This window comes from Lupinus angustifolius, chromosome LG18, assembly GCF_001865875.1.
Source record: "Lupinus angustifolius cultivar Tanjil chromosome LG18, LupAngTanjil_v1.0, whole genome shotgun sequence".
NCBI lineage: Eukaryota > Viridiplantae > Streptophyta > Magnoliopsida > Fabales > Fabaceae > Lupinus > Lupinus angustifolius.
The window spans coordinates 7,355,145-7,373,136 of NC_032026.1; the positions used below are offsets into that span (position 1 = coordinate 7,355,145).

Here is a 17,992-nt window from a genome sequence, read left to right on the forward strand (position 1 = left end):
AGTGAAGAGATTTCATTTGGAGTGAAAACATTTCGTTTTGAAATCTGAAATCTCATGTAATAGTCTTCAGTAGTCGATTACTTACATTGGGTAATCGGTTACCCAAACATACTGTCCACTAATTATTTAAAAACGAATTAGAGTAATCGATTACACCATTTGGGTAATCGGTTACTCAACTTTTGTAAAACTGGTAATCTGTTACTCAAAGGCAGGAATGGATTACTCTGAACAGTTTTAAGTTGGATAACTCTTTTTCTCTAACATGTAACTTGTTACTTGAATGAAGTAACCCGTTACACATTATTTCAAAAAATGTTTTAAGTATTTTTAAAGTGTTTCATTATTCTTTAAAAATGGTTTGAGCATTACTACTTTGCATAACAAGGAGTTTTAGGATAGAAGTACCTATAGAGACTTAATCTAATTTTTCTTGAAGCTTTATTCTTCTTTGTCTTCATAAGTATTCTTCATTTTCTTCTTTTTGGTGATGTTGGTGTCTTCTTCAAAACCGTGCCAAGGTCAGGAGCAAAGATCTTCTTCACAAACATGAGAGTGCTATTGTTGCTGAGAGGAGTTAAACATGCTCCAGATGTTCGTTTCAATTTGATCTCTATGCAGATGCTTGATGATGGTGGTTATGATAATCATTTTGATTATGGAAAATGGAAACTAAGTATATGTAACTTGGTTGTGGCCAGAAGGGAGAAAAATTATAAACTGTATTGAACAAAAGCTTTGGTTGCTAAATAAAGTGTAGATGCCATGGATATGGAGGCTTCTTTGTGGCACCGTAGACTCAATCATATAAGTGAAAAAGGGTTGAATTGTTTAGCAAAAAATGATGTACTTCCAGGATTTAAAAGTGCAGAGTTGAAAAAATGTTCTCATTGCATGGCTGGTAAGTAGACTAGAGTGTCCTTTAAGAAGCATCCTCCCTCAAGGAGATCAGTGTTGCTTGAATTGGTGCATTCTGATGTTTATGGTCCATTGAAGGTAAAGTCATTTGGTGGTGCACTTTACTTTATTAATTGTATCGATGATTTTTCAAGGAAGCTTTGGGTCTGTGCTTTGAAGAAAAAGGACCAAGTGCTTGAAAAGTTGAAGCAATTCCATGTTTTGGTTGAGAGACTTTCTAGCAAGAAGCTGAAATGCATTGGTACTGACAACGTTGGTGAGTATTGTGGACCGTTTGATATTTACTACAAGCAACAAGGTATTAGACATGAAAATACTCCTCCTAAGTCTCCCCAACTTAATGGCTTAGCGAAGAGGATGAACAAAACTTTGGTTGAAAGAGTTAGGTGCATGCTTTCTGAAGCAAAATTACCTAAACATTTTTGGGGTGAAGCTTTGTATACGACAGTGCATGTTTTTAATCTTAGTCCTGTAGTTGCTCAGAATGCTGAGGTGCCAAACAAGATTTGGTTTGGCAAGAATGTCAGGTATAATCATTTGAGAGTCTTCGGTTGCAAGACATTTGTGCATGTTTCAATGGATGAAAGGTCCAAGTTGGATGCGAAGACAAGGTAGTGCATCTTTATCGGTTATGGTGAAGATGAATTTGGGTACAAGTTGTATGATCTTGTTGAGAAAAAAGTTGTTAGAAGTCGTGATGTGAAGTTCAAGGAAGATCAAACCATTGAAGACATTGATAAGATTGAGAAGACTACACCAAAGGAAGATAGTAGATTGTCTGATATTGATCCATTCTGGACACCTATACATGATTTGGATATAGTTGATAATAACATTCAAAATGTGAGCAACATGATTATGTTGTGATCAACAGCTTGGAGATGAGTTAGGTTTTCAGATTGATATTGGTGAAGATGAACATGAGATGTCACAAGATGAGAATCTTGGTGATGCTCCTGAACCATCTCAAGTTCAACTTCGGATGTCTAATAGGCAAAGGAAACCATCTACCAGGTACCCTTCTGATGACTATGTTGTTGTGACAGACAGAGGAGAACCATAATATTATCATGAGGCCATGGAGAATGAAGAAAACAAGAAGTGGTTGGATGTAATGCAAGAGGAAATAAAGTCCTTGCATGATAATCACACTTTTTATTTGGTCAAATTACCAAAAGGGAATAAGGTTTTGGAAAACAGGTGGATGTACATGGTGAAGCAAGAATGTAATTCTACATCTCCAAGGTATAAAGCTTGATTGGCGGTTAAAGGTTTCAGATAGAGAAAGAGTGTTGATTTATTGAGATTTTTTCTCTTGTGGTGAAGATGTCATCCATTAGAATTGTATTGAGTTTGGCTGCTACTTTTGATTTGGAGGTAGAGCAAATGAATGTAAAAACTGATTTCCTTTATGGTGATTTGAAGGAAGATATTTATAAGAAACAACTTGATGGTTTTCTTGTTGAAGGGAAAACAGACTATGTGTGTAGGCTAAAAAAGAGTCTATATGATTTGAATCAGGCTCCACGACAATGGTACAAGAAGTTTGAGTTTGTTATGTGTGAGCAAGGCTATAAGAAGACGACTTCTGATCATTGTGTCTTCATTAGAAAGTTTGCTGATGGTGATTTCATCATCCTATTATTGTATGTTGATGATATGCTTATTGTTGGGAAAAGTATTTCCATGATTGACAAGTTAAAGAAGCAACTAGACAAGTCATTTATCATGAAAGACATGTAAGCTATTAAGCATATTCTTGGTATAAAAATCATGCGAGATAGGCAAGAAAAGAAACTTTGGATGTCACAGGAACACTATATTAAGAGAGTGTTACAAAAGTTCCAAATGTAAAATGCTAAAGTGGTAAGCACTCCTCTTGCTAATCATTTTAAGTTGAGTGCTAAACAATGTCCTTCAAATAAAGCTGAAAAATGAGATATGCAATGGGTTCCTTATGCATCTGCTGTAGGTAGTTTGATGTACATAATGGTGCATACAAGGCCAGATATTGCACATGTTGTTGGTACAGTTAGTAGATTTTTGTCAAATCCATGTAGAGAGCATTGGAATGTTGTGAAATGGATTTTGAGGTATCTTTGTGGTACTGCTAGTTTGAGGCTTTGTTTTTGAGGTGATAAACCTACTCTTGTGGGCTATACTGATTTTGATATGGCTGGAGATATTGATTCTAGAAAGTCCATTTCAGGCTACTTGATTAAGTTTGTAGGAGGAGCTGTGGCATGGCAATCTAGGTTGCAAAAGTACGTTGCATTGTCCACTACTGAGGCAAAGTTTATTGACATTATAGAAGAATGCAAAGAGTTACTTTGGGTGAAGAAATTCTTGTAGGAGCTTGGTTTTGTCCAAGACAAATACTTGTTATTTTGTGATAGTCAAAGTGCCATTCATCTTGGGAAGAATTCAACTTTTTATTCTATGTCCAAACACATTGATGTGAGGTATCATTGGATACATGATATTTTGGATACTAGGTTGTTGGAATTGGCTAAGGCTCATACTGATGATAATGGTGTAGATATGATGACTAAGGCCTTATCAAGGTGGAAGTTTGAAACTTGTGAGATCATCGGTTTGGGGATTCTCTCCACATAGTTGTGAGGGGGAGATATGTTGGGTTTGGGCTCCTTTCCTATATGGAGAAAGACCAAGTTGGGAAAAGCCCACTTGTCTCACTTAATCTAATAGATAAAGGTTGGATGTGACAAGGGGTGAAGGGAATTTATGCAAAAATAGGCAATTGAAAAGTGAGAGAAGATAAGAAAACTCAACCCGCAGGAACTCCGAGCAGCTGTGGCATATTCGCGACTGCGTCTTTGTTCACTGTTAGATCGGGCTGAAATTTGGACAGCATGTTCATAGCTTATAGTACTTCATTTTGAACTGTTGGATCAGTAAGACGACGTCCAGGGTTGAAGAAAACAAGTTGTTATAGCAGCTGTTTTTGTGGTTTTTCTTAGTTTTCTTGTTCTCATTTTCAAGCTTGTTGCTTTGTTGTATGCCGTATTGATGAGCATGTTTTGTGTTGTATTTTGGAGACACTCTTATATTCCTATTTTGATTATAGTGGAGCTTTATTGACTGATTTCTGCCTGTGATTTTTACTTCTCACATTGGAATTGTTTTCTACGTTAAAATTATGGTGTCCCTTGTGTGTTAATGCATTATTTGATATTGCTCCTCATAGATTCTAGCAAATTGGGGAAATTATTATCCACTGCATGTACTCTATTAGAGTTTTCATTGTTATTATGTTGAATTTCCCATCACCTATATTATTTTTCTTCTCCAAAGTACGCGATCTATTTTCTAATATTTGGCGTTCTATGGTCATATAGACACTCATAAATCTCTTACATGTATTAATAGGAATTGGATCGTTACCTTCACTTATAATCTAAGGGAAGGAGAATCAATATGTTTTTTCCTCCTAAGCTAGGTGTTAAGAGAAATGAAACTTTGACTCTTTTACCATCCCCACCAATACATTTTCAGCAGCTTCTTCATGCATATTGTTTCCATCCCAGTGTCAACTTACGACTAGGGGGAGGGACGATAGCGACTAGGCAGGACCAAGTTAGCATCTAATGCACCGAAAAATCATCCTGCATGCCAAAATCAATATCATGTCGCTTGAGCAGTACAAGGTCACGTTATCTGTAATGATGACAAACCTCCACGTGAAGTAGGGGTTTGCAGGACGTGACTATACCTTCTCATCCGGATTGACCCAATCATGAATGAGCCTGAATAGGATCGGGTCTCATCGGGTCTAAGACTAGGTTCGGGTTCAAAAGTAGACCATGTCAATATTTAGGGTTGGGTAGGGGACAAACATGACTCGGCCCAAGTCTCATTGTTACTCATATATCATGTTTATATGTATCTCCATTCAATTGTATGCAGAGTAATGACACCTCTTTGGTTGAAAGTATTATTAATTTTATAATATTTTCATCATATATACATTATTAATAATATATATACACATATTATTTTATATGTCAAATTACATATTCATAATAAAAAGTATTATTGAGAAGACTTTAAAAATGAGTATGCATTATATTTAATCGGCTCTAGGTCGGGTTCAGATTCAAAGACTAATTCGATCAACATTTAGGATCGGGTTAACTTCGGGTCTTAGGTCACGTCCGAAATTAAAAAATAATCTGACCAACATTTAGGGTCGGATAAGGAACAATATAAACATATATTCTTACTTTACTTTCTCTCTCTAAGCATGTACTTATAAATACTAACTTAAGCGTCAAAATATCTTTTCAAATATTCACTCAAGGCGTCCGGGTTCAAAAATAACCCGACCAACATTTAGGGTGGGATAAATAACAGTATAAACGTGTATTCTTACTTTACTTTATCTCTCTAAGCATGTACTTATAAACACTAATTTAAGCGTCAAAATACCTTTTCAGATATCCCTAAAAGTGATTCAAAGCCGACAATTATCTAAATTCAAGAAGGAGACTCATATTCCAGTAATCTTCATTCAAAACATAAGAACACATATATTACCAAGTTTCTTTTATAAGAGTTAAGATTTTTTGTATATTATCCTCTTTAAATAAATAAAAAGACAATTTATGATAAACGCTGAATTCTAATTATATAAAATTTATTTGAAATTAATGATATTTATGATACATTAATAAGAAGATTATGAAAAATACACAAAACTCATCTATTGGCGCCCTATATTGTGTGATTTTTATTTAAGAATAAGTATTAATAAATAATTTGTTTGCTGACCAAACTTACAAATTATTATAAATTGAACTAGTGGTTGAACTACTTTGGATTATGAAAATTTATGTTCGATTGGGTTAACCTGAAAAGCAATTAGTTGATTCACTAATGTATAATTAGACATTTATATATAAATATATATTCATTAATTAATGATATATGTCATTATTTGCTTATATAAAACACCATCCAGTTTGATATGAGTTTCATACCGTTGCTTTTAAGAAGCAAATAATAAACGGGAGATGATAGGGAACTCAATGAGTAATAACAAGTGGGAGTGTGGAACTATGATTTACGTAAAGGACAATGATCAATAACCATCACCATCAATCAGCCAAGTTGCAACTTGCAGTAACTATACTTTTTACTTTTTAGAATGTTCGGGGAAGGTACTCGTCCGAATCACAATTCACAACAAACCTTTGCTTTTGAGGTTTCATCATTTCGAATTAACACTTTGTGAAGAAGATCTATCAGTAGTGGCCCAATTCATCATCATTATTTTTTATGCTAATTAAAGGTTACTGACTACAAACAGTTATAATACATCTTATTTTGAATGGGGTCAAGGTAGGATACTTAATGGAGGTTGTTGGTATGCGATAAAAAATTGGATAATTACTTTAATGTTATAACCATTATCTATAATTATTTGGTAGAAATCTTTTAATGGACATTGTGTTTAATGTGTATTATCTGTTTCATATCTTTTAATCTTTTTGAGGACATATATCTTTTAATCTTTAAGGTTGTTTGCATACTTTAAAATTTTATTAAATAATGTAAAAATTTGACATAGTTTAATTAAAACAACCTCATTTAATGCACAAGAGAAATTTAATTAAAAAGAACTGGATAGTGAAAAGTAGAATATAAATGAATATTAAGTTTCTAAAATATTAAAAGATTTGGACCAACCTGAAAAAGTTAAATCATAAAAAAAAAATGGAATGCATTCACTAATTGAATATGATGAGTGATTGAGATATTATATATTCAATCAATGAATCAACATCAAAATTTACTCTATATTCATGTAGATTATACTCTAATGTGAATCTTGTATGGAATTGTTTTAGCAAAATTGCTCTTCCATTAAATTAAGAGTAAATTATACTAATACGTCTGAGTTTTAGTTAAATTACTCAAACCAACCATACTTTTTTAAACCTACATAAATCATCTCTAATTGTGTAAGAGAGATAAGTAAAATTTCTTAAATAAAAAGATTATGAGTATAATTAAGTCAAACAAAATATGGTATATTATAAAAACATGTCTAAATAATATAATAGTAAACCTCTATTCAGTATTTATTGAAAATATATTTCTTAGTAACTGAATTTTATTAAAAATAAAAACAAAAAAATTTCTCTCCTTTTCTCACCCCACACCCAAAATCCCATTTGTCTCCCCACTATGTGAAAAAACGTTCTTCCTTGTTAATAAATCGAAATGCTTCTAAAAGAGTTATGTTAAGGAGTATATTTAGATATACTACGCCATATATCATAATTAATAACGATAACGCAAATTTGAACGATGATGTTGAAAATGGTGCGGAAGAAAATCAACAACGCATAATAAAACAAGTGTTGTCAATGTGGTAACTTCAACAACGCATTCTTGAAACAACGATGTTGAACATCAGTAACGTTAGCGTTGACTTGAATGATTTATGTTTAACAGCGTACGTGATAGAAATCGCTATTAATGTACATCTATTCCATAGCGTGGCGTTCAATATGCATTGTTCAAGATTACATAGTAACAACGTTTTCTTGATTATGTGCTGTTGATTGTATACGCCATTTTAAATATCAGAAATATTAATGGTTGAGTAATTATGCATCTCTTCGTTTCTTGAAATATTAATGGCTGAGTAGTTGTGCGTCTCTTCGTCTCTTGAAACCCAATATATGGAACATATCATACTTTGGGGTGATTGAACAAATATGGGAATTGGATTACACAATGCTTCAAATACCGGTTTTTTATTGTATGTGAGTTGATAACAACAATGACTTCCAAGTTGACGAGTTAGAGTTCATGCAGGTGGATCTTAATAGGCCATGATATAAAGATGAGTCATTTATTTTAGCATCACAAGCTCAACAAATATTATATGTTAGTGACCCAACTGATATGAAATGACAGTTCTTTTACCTAACAAAATAATCGTCAATAATATTGATGACTAATAATATGAAGATACTGATGAATATGATCAATTTTTGGGACATATGAGTCGCATGAGAGTGGATCAACTACGGATGATAATTTATATACAAGAGATGATCACGATGAAGAGCTTTGAGTGAATCAATATGTTCCTCCAAACAAGGATGATCTTACAAGCCAAAAACAATCAAAGAAGAGGAAAAAGTATATGCAATTAGTATTTGCATAATTATAACTTAATTTTGATTATTTGTAATTTGTATAATTTTTTATTTGTAATTATGTACTCTGCCAAAATATAATTGACATGATATTCATTGTTTGTAGTTTGTATTGTATTGATGTTAATAAAACAAACTTAGACATGTATTAATGTGTCTGTGCTATTGAGAATTTATAAATGTCTTTGTTGTTGAGAATGTCTGTGCTATTAAACCAAAGCCCACTTAAACCACACTCTTGCATACACAATGCACACTCATTCATGTGCAGTAACAAATGGCAATGGAATTGAGAAAGAAAAGAAAGTATATAGAGAAGAAGAAGATGGAATAATCAATGAATAACCTCTTTGTATTGAATGAATCTTAACATACCAATACAACACTCACATTTTCAAAGTCTTACACCAACTACTATTTATAGTAGTTTTCCCAACCTACTTAACTAACTAAAGCTTCTATATAAGGAAACTTTACTAATTACACAATAAAAGGCTAAAATTACTTTATCTCTAATACTCCTCCTTAATTTCAGCCTTCATTCAATAGCCTTCACTCCAATTTGCCATCTTAGTTTCACAAACCACTCTTTCTTCAAAGCCTTGGTGAATATGAAAGCTTGTTGATTTTCAGTGTTGCAAAACTCAAGCTTTATTCTTCTTTTATCAACTTGATCCCTTAGGTAATGAAATCTGGTTTCAATATGCTTACTCCTCCCATGAGCCACATGATTTAAAGCAAGATTAATGGCTGACTTGTTGTCAACCATCAACAGAATACCCTCCTATTCTTCTTGCAAACCAAGTTCCTCCATTAATGTACTCATCCAAGCTGCTTGTCGTGCACACATAGAAGCAGCTATGTATTCACTTTCACAAGAAGATAGTGCTACTACATCTTGTTTCTTAGAGCACCAACTAATAGGAGCTTCCCCTAGCTTGAACAAGTAACCTGTGGTACTCTTCCTATCAGATTTATCACTACACCAATCTGCATCAGAAAAGCCAAGCAATTCCAATTTGCAATTGATGTTCTGTTTAGAAGGAAACATGATTCCTAGGCCAAGTGTTCTTCTGAGATACCTCAACACTCTCTGTACAACAACCAGATGAGATTGGAGAGGGTTCTCCATGAATCTGCTTGCTACTCCTACTCCATAAGCAATGTCAGGTCTGGTGTTGCATATGTACCTCAAAGTGCCTATCATTTGTCTAAACAAAGTTTTATCAACCAGTTTCTCCTCCTCAATTTGAGAGTTCACAGAGTTTGCTTCTGCTGGTGTGTGAGAGGTGTTGCAATCTGCCATATGAAACCTTTTTAATACATCAGTTATGTATTTACTTTGATGCATCACTATTCCAAGCTTTGTCCTCTTAAACTCAATGCCTAAGAAGTATGTTAACTCTCCAAGATCTGTCATTTCAAACTCAGATTTCATTTGCTGTTTGAAGGTTGCAATTTGATTAGAGTTTAAACAAGTTATCAGCAGGTCATCCACATAGAGGCAAACAATTAGAGACTCTTCCTTGTTCTTGCTTTTCACATAGACACCATGCTCAGAGGTGCATTTCAGGAAACCAATCTGTTTCAAAAATGCATCTATCCTCTTGTTCTATGCCCTTGGAGCTTGCTTCAATCCATACAAGGCCTTATGCAACTTGTAAATCAGATCTTCTCTGCCATTTTCCACAAAACCTGGTGGTTGTGTCACAAATACATTATTCTCTAGGGGTCCATTCAAAAATGCAGATTTTACATCCATTTGATGGATTTCCCATCTGTTATAGCTTGCCATAACAACCACTAACCTCACTGTTTCTAGTCTTGCCACAAGTGCAAAGACTTCATCATAATCCAGTCCTTGTTTCTGCAAGAAACCTTTGGCAACCAACCTTGCTTTATACTTGGTTACTACCCCCTATGGATTTACTTTTGTTTTGTATATCCACTTCACTTTGATAGCTCTTTTTCCTCTTGGTAATTCAACCAAGCTCCAAGTATTGTTTCTGTTGATTGAGTTTAACTCTTCATTCATTGCCTCAATCCATTTTGGTTGCTTTAAGGCTTCTTCTATGCTTACTGGTTCCTGCTCAGCCAAAAGAGCCATGTGTACAAGATCTCCCTCTTCAGTGATGTTTGAATCATGAAACACCTCATAGTCACTGAAACTTGAAGGTGATTGTCTATGTCTATAAGATGTGTTGTGATTGATTTTTTGTGTAGCCATGGGATTAACAACTGCAGTTTCTTCTTCATATTCATCAATTTGCAGATGTGTATCTTTGCTCTTTTCTGTGCTAGTGTTCCAATTCCAGCACTGATTTTCTTCAAATCTCAAGTCTCTACTCATCATTACTTTGTTGTTCTTTGGATCAAACACTTTATAGGATCCTGTGAAATGATAGCCCAAGAAGATCATTTTCTCTCCTCTTTCATCTAGTTTCTTCCTTCTGTGTTCAGGAACATGCTTGAAACATATGCATCCAAGAATCTTAAAGTGACTCACACAAGGCTTGAGTCCACTCCAAGCTTCTTCTGGTGTCTTTCCATCCAATCTTTTGGTTGGACATCTATTGAGTATGTGCACAACAGTAGAGACAGCCTCACCCCAAAATGTCTTTGGAAGATTTTTGGTTTTCAGCATACATTTGGCCATGTTTAGTATGGTTCTATTTGCTCTTTCTGCTGCACCATTATGTTGTGGTGTGTATGGTGCTGTGATCTCATGTACTATACCTTCTGTTGTGCAAAGCTCATGAAACTTTGTTGACACATACTCACCTCCACCATCAGATCTCAACTGTTTCAGTTTGGTTTCACTCTGATTTTCTGCTTGAGCCTTGAATCTTTTGAATATCTCAAACACTTCATCCTTATTCTTCATAAGATAGATCCAGAGCTTTCTGGTGTAATCATCCAAGAAGGTTACAAAGTACCTATTATCTCCAATTGAGTTCACCTCCAATGGTCCACACACATCAGTGTGCACCACCTCTAGAGCCTGCACAGTCTTAGTAGGTATTAGTGACACAAAAGAATTTCTGGTTTGTTTACCTGAGATGCACTCTTCACACAATTGATCTGGTGCCTTGATTTGAGGTAAACCTGTCACCATGCTTTCTCTGCTCAATAGGTTCAGACCTTTGAAATTTAGGTGTCCAAACCTTTGATGCCACAACCATGAATCTCTTTCACTTGTTGACAAGAGGCATCTATGATCACCAACTTGAATACCTATCTTAAAGGTTCTGTTTGAGGATAGTGGTGCCTTCAAGATGTTATTCTTGTCTTGATAAAAAACTCTGAGCTTACCATCCTTCATCTCCATTGAGTAGCCCTTTTCAAGTAGTTGGCCTAGGCTTATCAAGTTGCTCTTCATTTTTGGAACATATAGGACATTGGAGATGTATGCCTTCTTTCCATCCTTTCTTTGAATCACTATTTTTCCAATACCTTCAGCTGAGACTGCACTGTTATCAGCAAATTTGACTGTGCTTTTTGTAGTTTCATCAAGAGAAGTGAACCATTCTTTCTTTCCAGTCATATGGTCTGAACAACCTGTGTCCAAGTACCACACATCAGAATCTTCATTCGTATTCTTGATTGTTGCCATCAGAAGATAGTGTTCTTCACCATCTGACTCATCACCTTGTGCCAACTTGACCTCTTCATCTTTCTTTTTTGATCCTCTATTCACTCTGCATTCAGCTGCATAATGCCCATAGTTCCTGTAGTTGTAGCATTGCACTTTGCTCTTGTCACCTGTTCTTCTGGTCACAAGATTTTTGTTTGAATTTTTCTTGTGATCATAGGAATTGGTTGCAGAGTTAAGTTGTTTCTGTGATGATGATGTTGAACCTTCTTCACCCCTAGAGCCTAGGCAGTTTCTGCACTTTTCATTCTGCCATTTGTCTTTGCTCCTTCTATTCTTATTCCACTGACCAACAAACTTCTTGGATTGTTGAGCTTGTAGTGCATGGTCTTCATTGGTATCTCCTTGCCTATCTTTCAATCTATGTTCATGAGCTTCAAGAGAGCTTTGCAATTCCTCCAATTTGTAATTGTCAAGGTCTTTGGACTCTTCTATGGCCACAATTATGTGATCAAACTTAGGAGTTAGAGTCCTTAACACCTTTTCATTCACTGATTTTACTTTGAATACTTTCCCACAAGCCTTCATCTGATTAGTTAATGTCAGAATCTTGGAAAGGTATGCTGATATGCTTTCATTTTCTTCCATCTGAAGTAATTCATACCTTCTTCTCAAGTTTTGCAGCTTCACTTTCTTGATTTTATCAGCCCCTTCATGACTTTTCTCCAAGCTGTCCCAGGCTTCTTTTGTTGTCTTGGCACCAACAATCTTCTCAAAGTTGGCCCCATCAACACATTGATGGAGTGAGAATAAGGCTTTACAATCTTTCTTCATTGCTTCCCTATGGAGTGTTCTTTGAGCTTCACTTGCATTGTCTCCTAATTCTTGAAATCCATTCTGCACTACTTCACTCACTTCTTGGAATCGAAAGATGGTGCGCATTTGTATCCTCCATCTGTCATAATTCTTGGAATCTAGAATTGGTAGTGTCATGGAGAATCCATTACTGTTTGCCATCTTGACCCCTTCTTGCAGAGTTACCAGCTTGCTCTTTCACTGCCTTCTTCCTCGATCTTCTTGAATAAGAACCACACAACATCTTGCTCCTCCTAGCTCTTAATACCACTGTTAAACGAAAGCCAACTTAAACCACACTCTTGCATACACAATGCACACTCATACATGTGCAATAACAAATGGCAATGAAATTGAGAAAGAAAAGAAAGTATATAGAGAAGAAGAAGATGGAATATATCAATGAATAACCTCTTTGTATTGAATGAATCTTAACATACCAATACAACACTCACATTTTCAAAGTCTTACACCAACTACTATTTATAGTAGTTTTCCCAACCTACTTAACTAACTAAAGCTTCTATATAAGGAAACTTTACTAATTACACAATAAAAGGCTAAAATTACTTTATCTCTAATATGTGCTGGTAATAAATGTATATGCAAATATTAGTTTCTAGAAATCAACAACGAATCTAAGGGAAACCCTAAAATGTGCTATTGTAAAGGTTAAATACAACAACGCTTTTTATACTGCATAATTATATATTTTTAATACAAGGGCGCTATGTGTGTGTTGTGATGTTGTATTAAGGTATTATTTGTGAATATTTATGAATGATACAACATTGTTTATCTATTAATGCGTTGTTATATATATGCAATACAATAGCACATAAATAATTGCTGTTAATAATGCTTATAAAATTTGTTGTTTATGTGTGACATATATAACATCATTTTGTGTAGGTGCTCTATTGTATGAATGCAATATATGACAACATTTTTTGTGTGTGATGCGGTGTTATATAGATACATATTAGAAGCGTTGTTTATCATGATAATATATTATTATGACAAACAAAAAACATACAAAAATATTATTATATATCTAAAATACGCGTTGTTGAACTCACATATGGCGTAGTGATAGAAAATGCGTGCTAAGGAATACAAGATTAAAATTTCTAAGTAGTAAATACATTATTTTTGAAATTTATTTTATATTTAGATTTCTTAACAATTGTAACTTTTCCCATAAGAATCATTAAATCATTTTCTTAAATGGCACACACCACGAGGAGACACTGAACCTATAAGTAAAGCAAACCTTAGAAGTTTGAACCTGACCAATGACAATATTTGTACATTTGACTATGACTTCTATAGTTTTATTACTATTTTTGGCAAAAAGATATCACCAACACGTGTCTATCACCGCAATTTTTGAGTCTTCTCTCATTTTTTCTCTACTTCAATTGAGAAACAATATTACTAGAATCTGTATTCAATATTATTCTGAACATGTGAGCCCCATAATGCATTTACCTACTGAACTTTGAATTAGAGAAAAAGAGCGAATAAAAATATAGTGACAGAAATGTTCACGTGCACATGTTAGCAACTCAATTCTTAATTTGGTTGAATGATGGAAAATATTAAAAACAACTCAATTCTTAGTATTATTTTAAGAACAACTTGTTGAACATTCCAACCATAGCTTGGTCATATCTTTCTGCAGTTACGTAAAATGTTTTCATTCAAACAAGTTGAAATTCTTTCTAATATAAAACTATATCTGCTTAGCAAGTTGCAAATTTAATAATAAGAAATGATGTTGTTGGGCCTTTGAAAGTATTTCTCAAAGCAAAAAAATTGAACGAACGCACATGTTAGTTTTCTCCAAAGAGAGAACAGATTCAATTAATCAGCATAGTTTAAAATTTTAATTCCTGCTAATTGTTAAATAATCACCTTTTTCAGACTATAATTCATTCAAATCGGTAATGAATCTAGCTAGCTTTGATCAAATTAGCTGCATTTCGTATATTTAGAATAATTGATTTATGAATGCCAAAACTAAAATTTGAGGACTCGTGCTCCCAAATATTTAGTGGAAGAGGCAGCTGGCATATCTATTAATAAAATAAAAGTAATGATAATAACTACATTTTAAATTATTAGTAGTTAACCAAATTAATTTAGTAATGTAAGGTTCTGCTAAATGCTCATGATGATTACACGGTTAATAATTTAACTTATGTGAACAACATTTGTTAGAGGCATATACATTCACTCCAAAGAGATTAATAGTTAGTTAGGAAAGATAGCCAAAAATATGATACTAATTTAATTCTAGACTTTACACTTTCAAATTTTTGTGATGTTTTGTGAGCTACGTATGTACGTAGACATTGTTTTGATGATTTTTTTAATAGATAAATAAAAGGTTGAAGTAGTGGACACCATTATACAAGATTAAAGACTGTCAATCGATAAGGATTTATAATGAAATTTATATAACTACAACTATCAATAATTTAGATTCTTTCCATTTCTTAGGAAAATTGATGAGATCTGACCGTCCAATAATTTACATATACACGGTAATATAAATTATTTAAAAAAATAAGTGACTATTAAATGAGGAAAATGGACAGGTATGCTCAACCAAATATGCCTGTCTCTATTGACTTTGGTGGGATTAATAATATTAATTTAATTATATTATCTCATATTTATAATCTTAAATGTGAATATTCAATTTTGTCCGATCTGACTATAAAATAAAAATTACTAGGATTTCAAATAATTAATAACTGAATTTAAACACCATCTTATTGCAATAATTAATAATGGAATTTTTTATAGTAAGGTTATGGTTCGAGTTGTCTCTAACTTCTCTGAAAACGGGAAGAAGGTCTACGACCAACACCGTCACTAAACTATTAATTTCATATAAAAAATATAATCAAAACCTCTTTTACCTTAATCAATTATGAGATTTTTATAGTAAGGTTATGGTTCGAGTCGTCTCTAACTTCTCTGAAAATTGGAAAAAGGTCTACGACCAACACCGTCTCTAAGCTATTAGTTCCATTGAATTAAAACAATCATATACTAAATATTTAAAAATCCACAAAATCAATTCCACCAAATCTATCAATACCAAAACGACATTACTACATAATGTTCATGCGTACCATTTATCAGTGTATACATCATTCCTACATTTATAAAAAAATTAAAAAATAATCATTACAACATTTATTAAAAATATATCATTCATTCATACGTTCAATTAATCGAAAAAAATCAATCAAAATATATATCATTCATACATTCATTATCACCTAAAATCCCGTTCATGTAATCTAGTGACCTATAAGTCTAAAGTTCTTATCAAGTCCACTTTAATCAAGACCTAGTACCTCCGCCATAGGGTTGTCACCTTTAGACTATTCCAAACCTTGTAAGTGTACCTTCTTTAGGACGCGGGAAGCATAACTTAAATTTTGTTCATCATCATTCATAAATTGGGACTTTTGTCGCTAAAAAGTCTTCATGCCTGAATGTTATGAGGATATCATTGCACTTTGACGTCCTTGTGCCATAAGGATGGCTAAATAATTTATATTCCTTGCCATGGGTAAGCACCCTAGGGATAATTTCAATCCCTATCATGGGCTAAGCGCCCTAGGGATAATTTCATTCCCTACCATGGGCTAAGAGCACTAGGGATAATTTTCCATTCTCTACCATGGGCTAAGAGCCCTATGGATAATTTTCATTCCCTACTACGGGTTAAGCGCCCTAGGGTTAATTTTCTTACCCTTCAATGTGCTCCACGCCCTATGAATAATTTTCATACCCTGCGATGGGCTCAACGCCATATGGAAAATTTTCATTCCTGACGATGGGCTCATCGCCCTAGGATATGTTCTATTCCATCTGAATAAGCCCACAACTTTATCATTTAACTCAAAATTGGCCTTAAGAGTATAATATGTGTCAAATTCATCATGACATTTTATTATATTGTAACTAAGGCTATATTTCCCCAAAATAGGGTATCATACCCTAGGGACATTCAAAATGTATTGACATTACTACATGAAGTTCATGCATACCATTCATACATTCATCAGTGTATATATCATTCAAACATTCATAAAAAACCATCATTCATTAATTTATAAAAAATATAAAAATAATCATTACAACATTCATTAAAAATATAGCATTCATTCATACGTTCAACTAATCGAAAAAATCAATCAAAATACATATCATTCATACATTCATTATTACCTAAAATTTTGTTCGTGTGTGTAAAAAACATAAAAATCATTCAAATTTGCATTTCATATACTATCATTTCATGCAAAAAATAAATAATAAATATTAGCATTGGATAAGTTAATTATCAATTTAAATAATTTTCAATCTTATGGAATTTTTATAGTGAAGTTATGGTTCGAGTCGTTTCTAACTTCTCCAAAAATGAGAAGAAGGTCTGCGACCAACACCGTCTCTAATCTATTAATTTCATAATTACAAAATGATGCAACACCATCTTATTTCTATAATTAATAACGAAATTTTGTTATAGTAAGGTCATAGATCGAGTTGTCTCTAACTTCTCTGAAAATGGGAAGAAGGTCTACGACCAACACCGTCTCTAACCTATTAATTTCATATAAAAAATATAATCAAAACCTCTTTTACCTTAATAAATTATGGGATTTTTATAGTAATATTATGGTTCGAGTCGTCTCTAACTTCTCTGAAAATGGGAAGAAGGTCTACGACCAACACCGTCTCTAAGCTATTAGTTCCTCGATCCGTAATCGACTCTCGAGCTTAGAATCTCAAGTTCAAAAGACCAAATTATCCTAATTGGTCTTATTAGAGAGTTTTCTACGTTTTAACCGCAAAAAACATAGTGACGACTCCAAATCTACCGGGAGATGTAGAAATTGAGTTCGCCTCTTCCTAAGTTGCAGGGCCGGTCTTCCAACCGAAAATCGGGTCACGACATCAAGCACATTCATGATGGGAAATTCAACAAAATAACAATGAAAACTTCAATAGAGTATATCCAGCGTATAATAATTTCCTCAACTTGCTAGAACCTATGAGGAACGCTAACAAATAATGCTAATGGATACTGGTCATTCTTTGTTATCAACTAATTATGTTTCTGAAGATGATCTATCTTAACTTAACCAAATGTGTTAACACAAAATAAACTACACTCTCAAAGCAATTAAGATAATTAAAATTCATCAAGCTCTATGATATTGGTTATCCTTATCATCTATTGGTCTTAATTCCAAAATTTATCAAGCTCTATAATATCGATTAACCTTCACTTGTTGATCTTTCAACCTGATCAATGAGTTGAATTGTTGGGTTTGGGCTCCATTCCTATTGGAGAAAGACTCAATGGGAAAAGCTCACTTTCTCACTTAATCTAATTGATAGGGGT

At 33.6% G+C, this 17,992-nt stretch overlaps 1 protein-coding gene across 1 annotated transcript; it reads right to left on the bottom strand.

Moving 5' to 3' along the window:
- On the bottom strand, positions 8,896–9,549 carry LOC109332506 (uncharacterized mitochondrial protein AtMg00810-like). The gene has a single exon (XM_019567490.1). It carries the CDS (start codon positions 9,547–9,549, stop codon positions 8,896–8,898), a length of 654 nt encoding a protein of 217 aa, XP_019423035.1.

What these genes read in the sequence shown, in the direction of transcription:
- LOC109332506 (XM_019567490.1), bottom strand. Translation starts at nt 9,549, where the DNA reads ATGAAATCTGAGTTTGAAATGACAGATCTTGGAGAGTTAACATACTTC.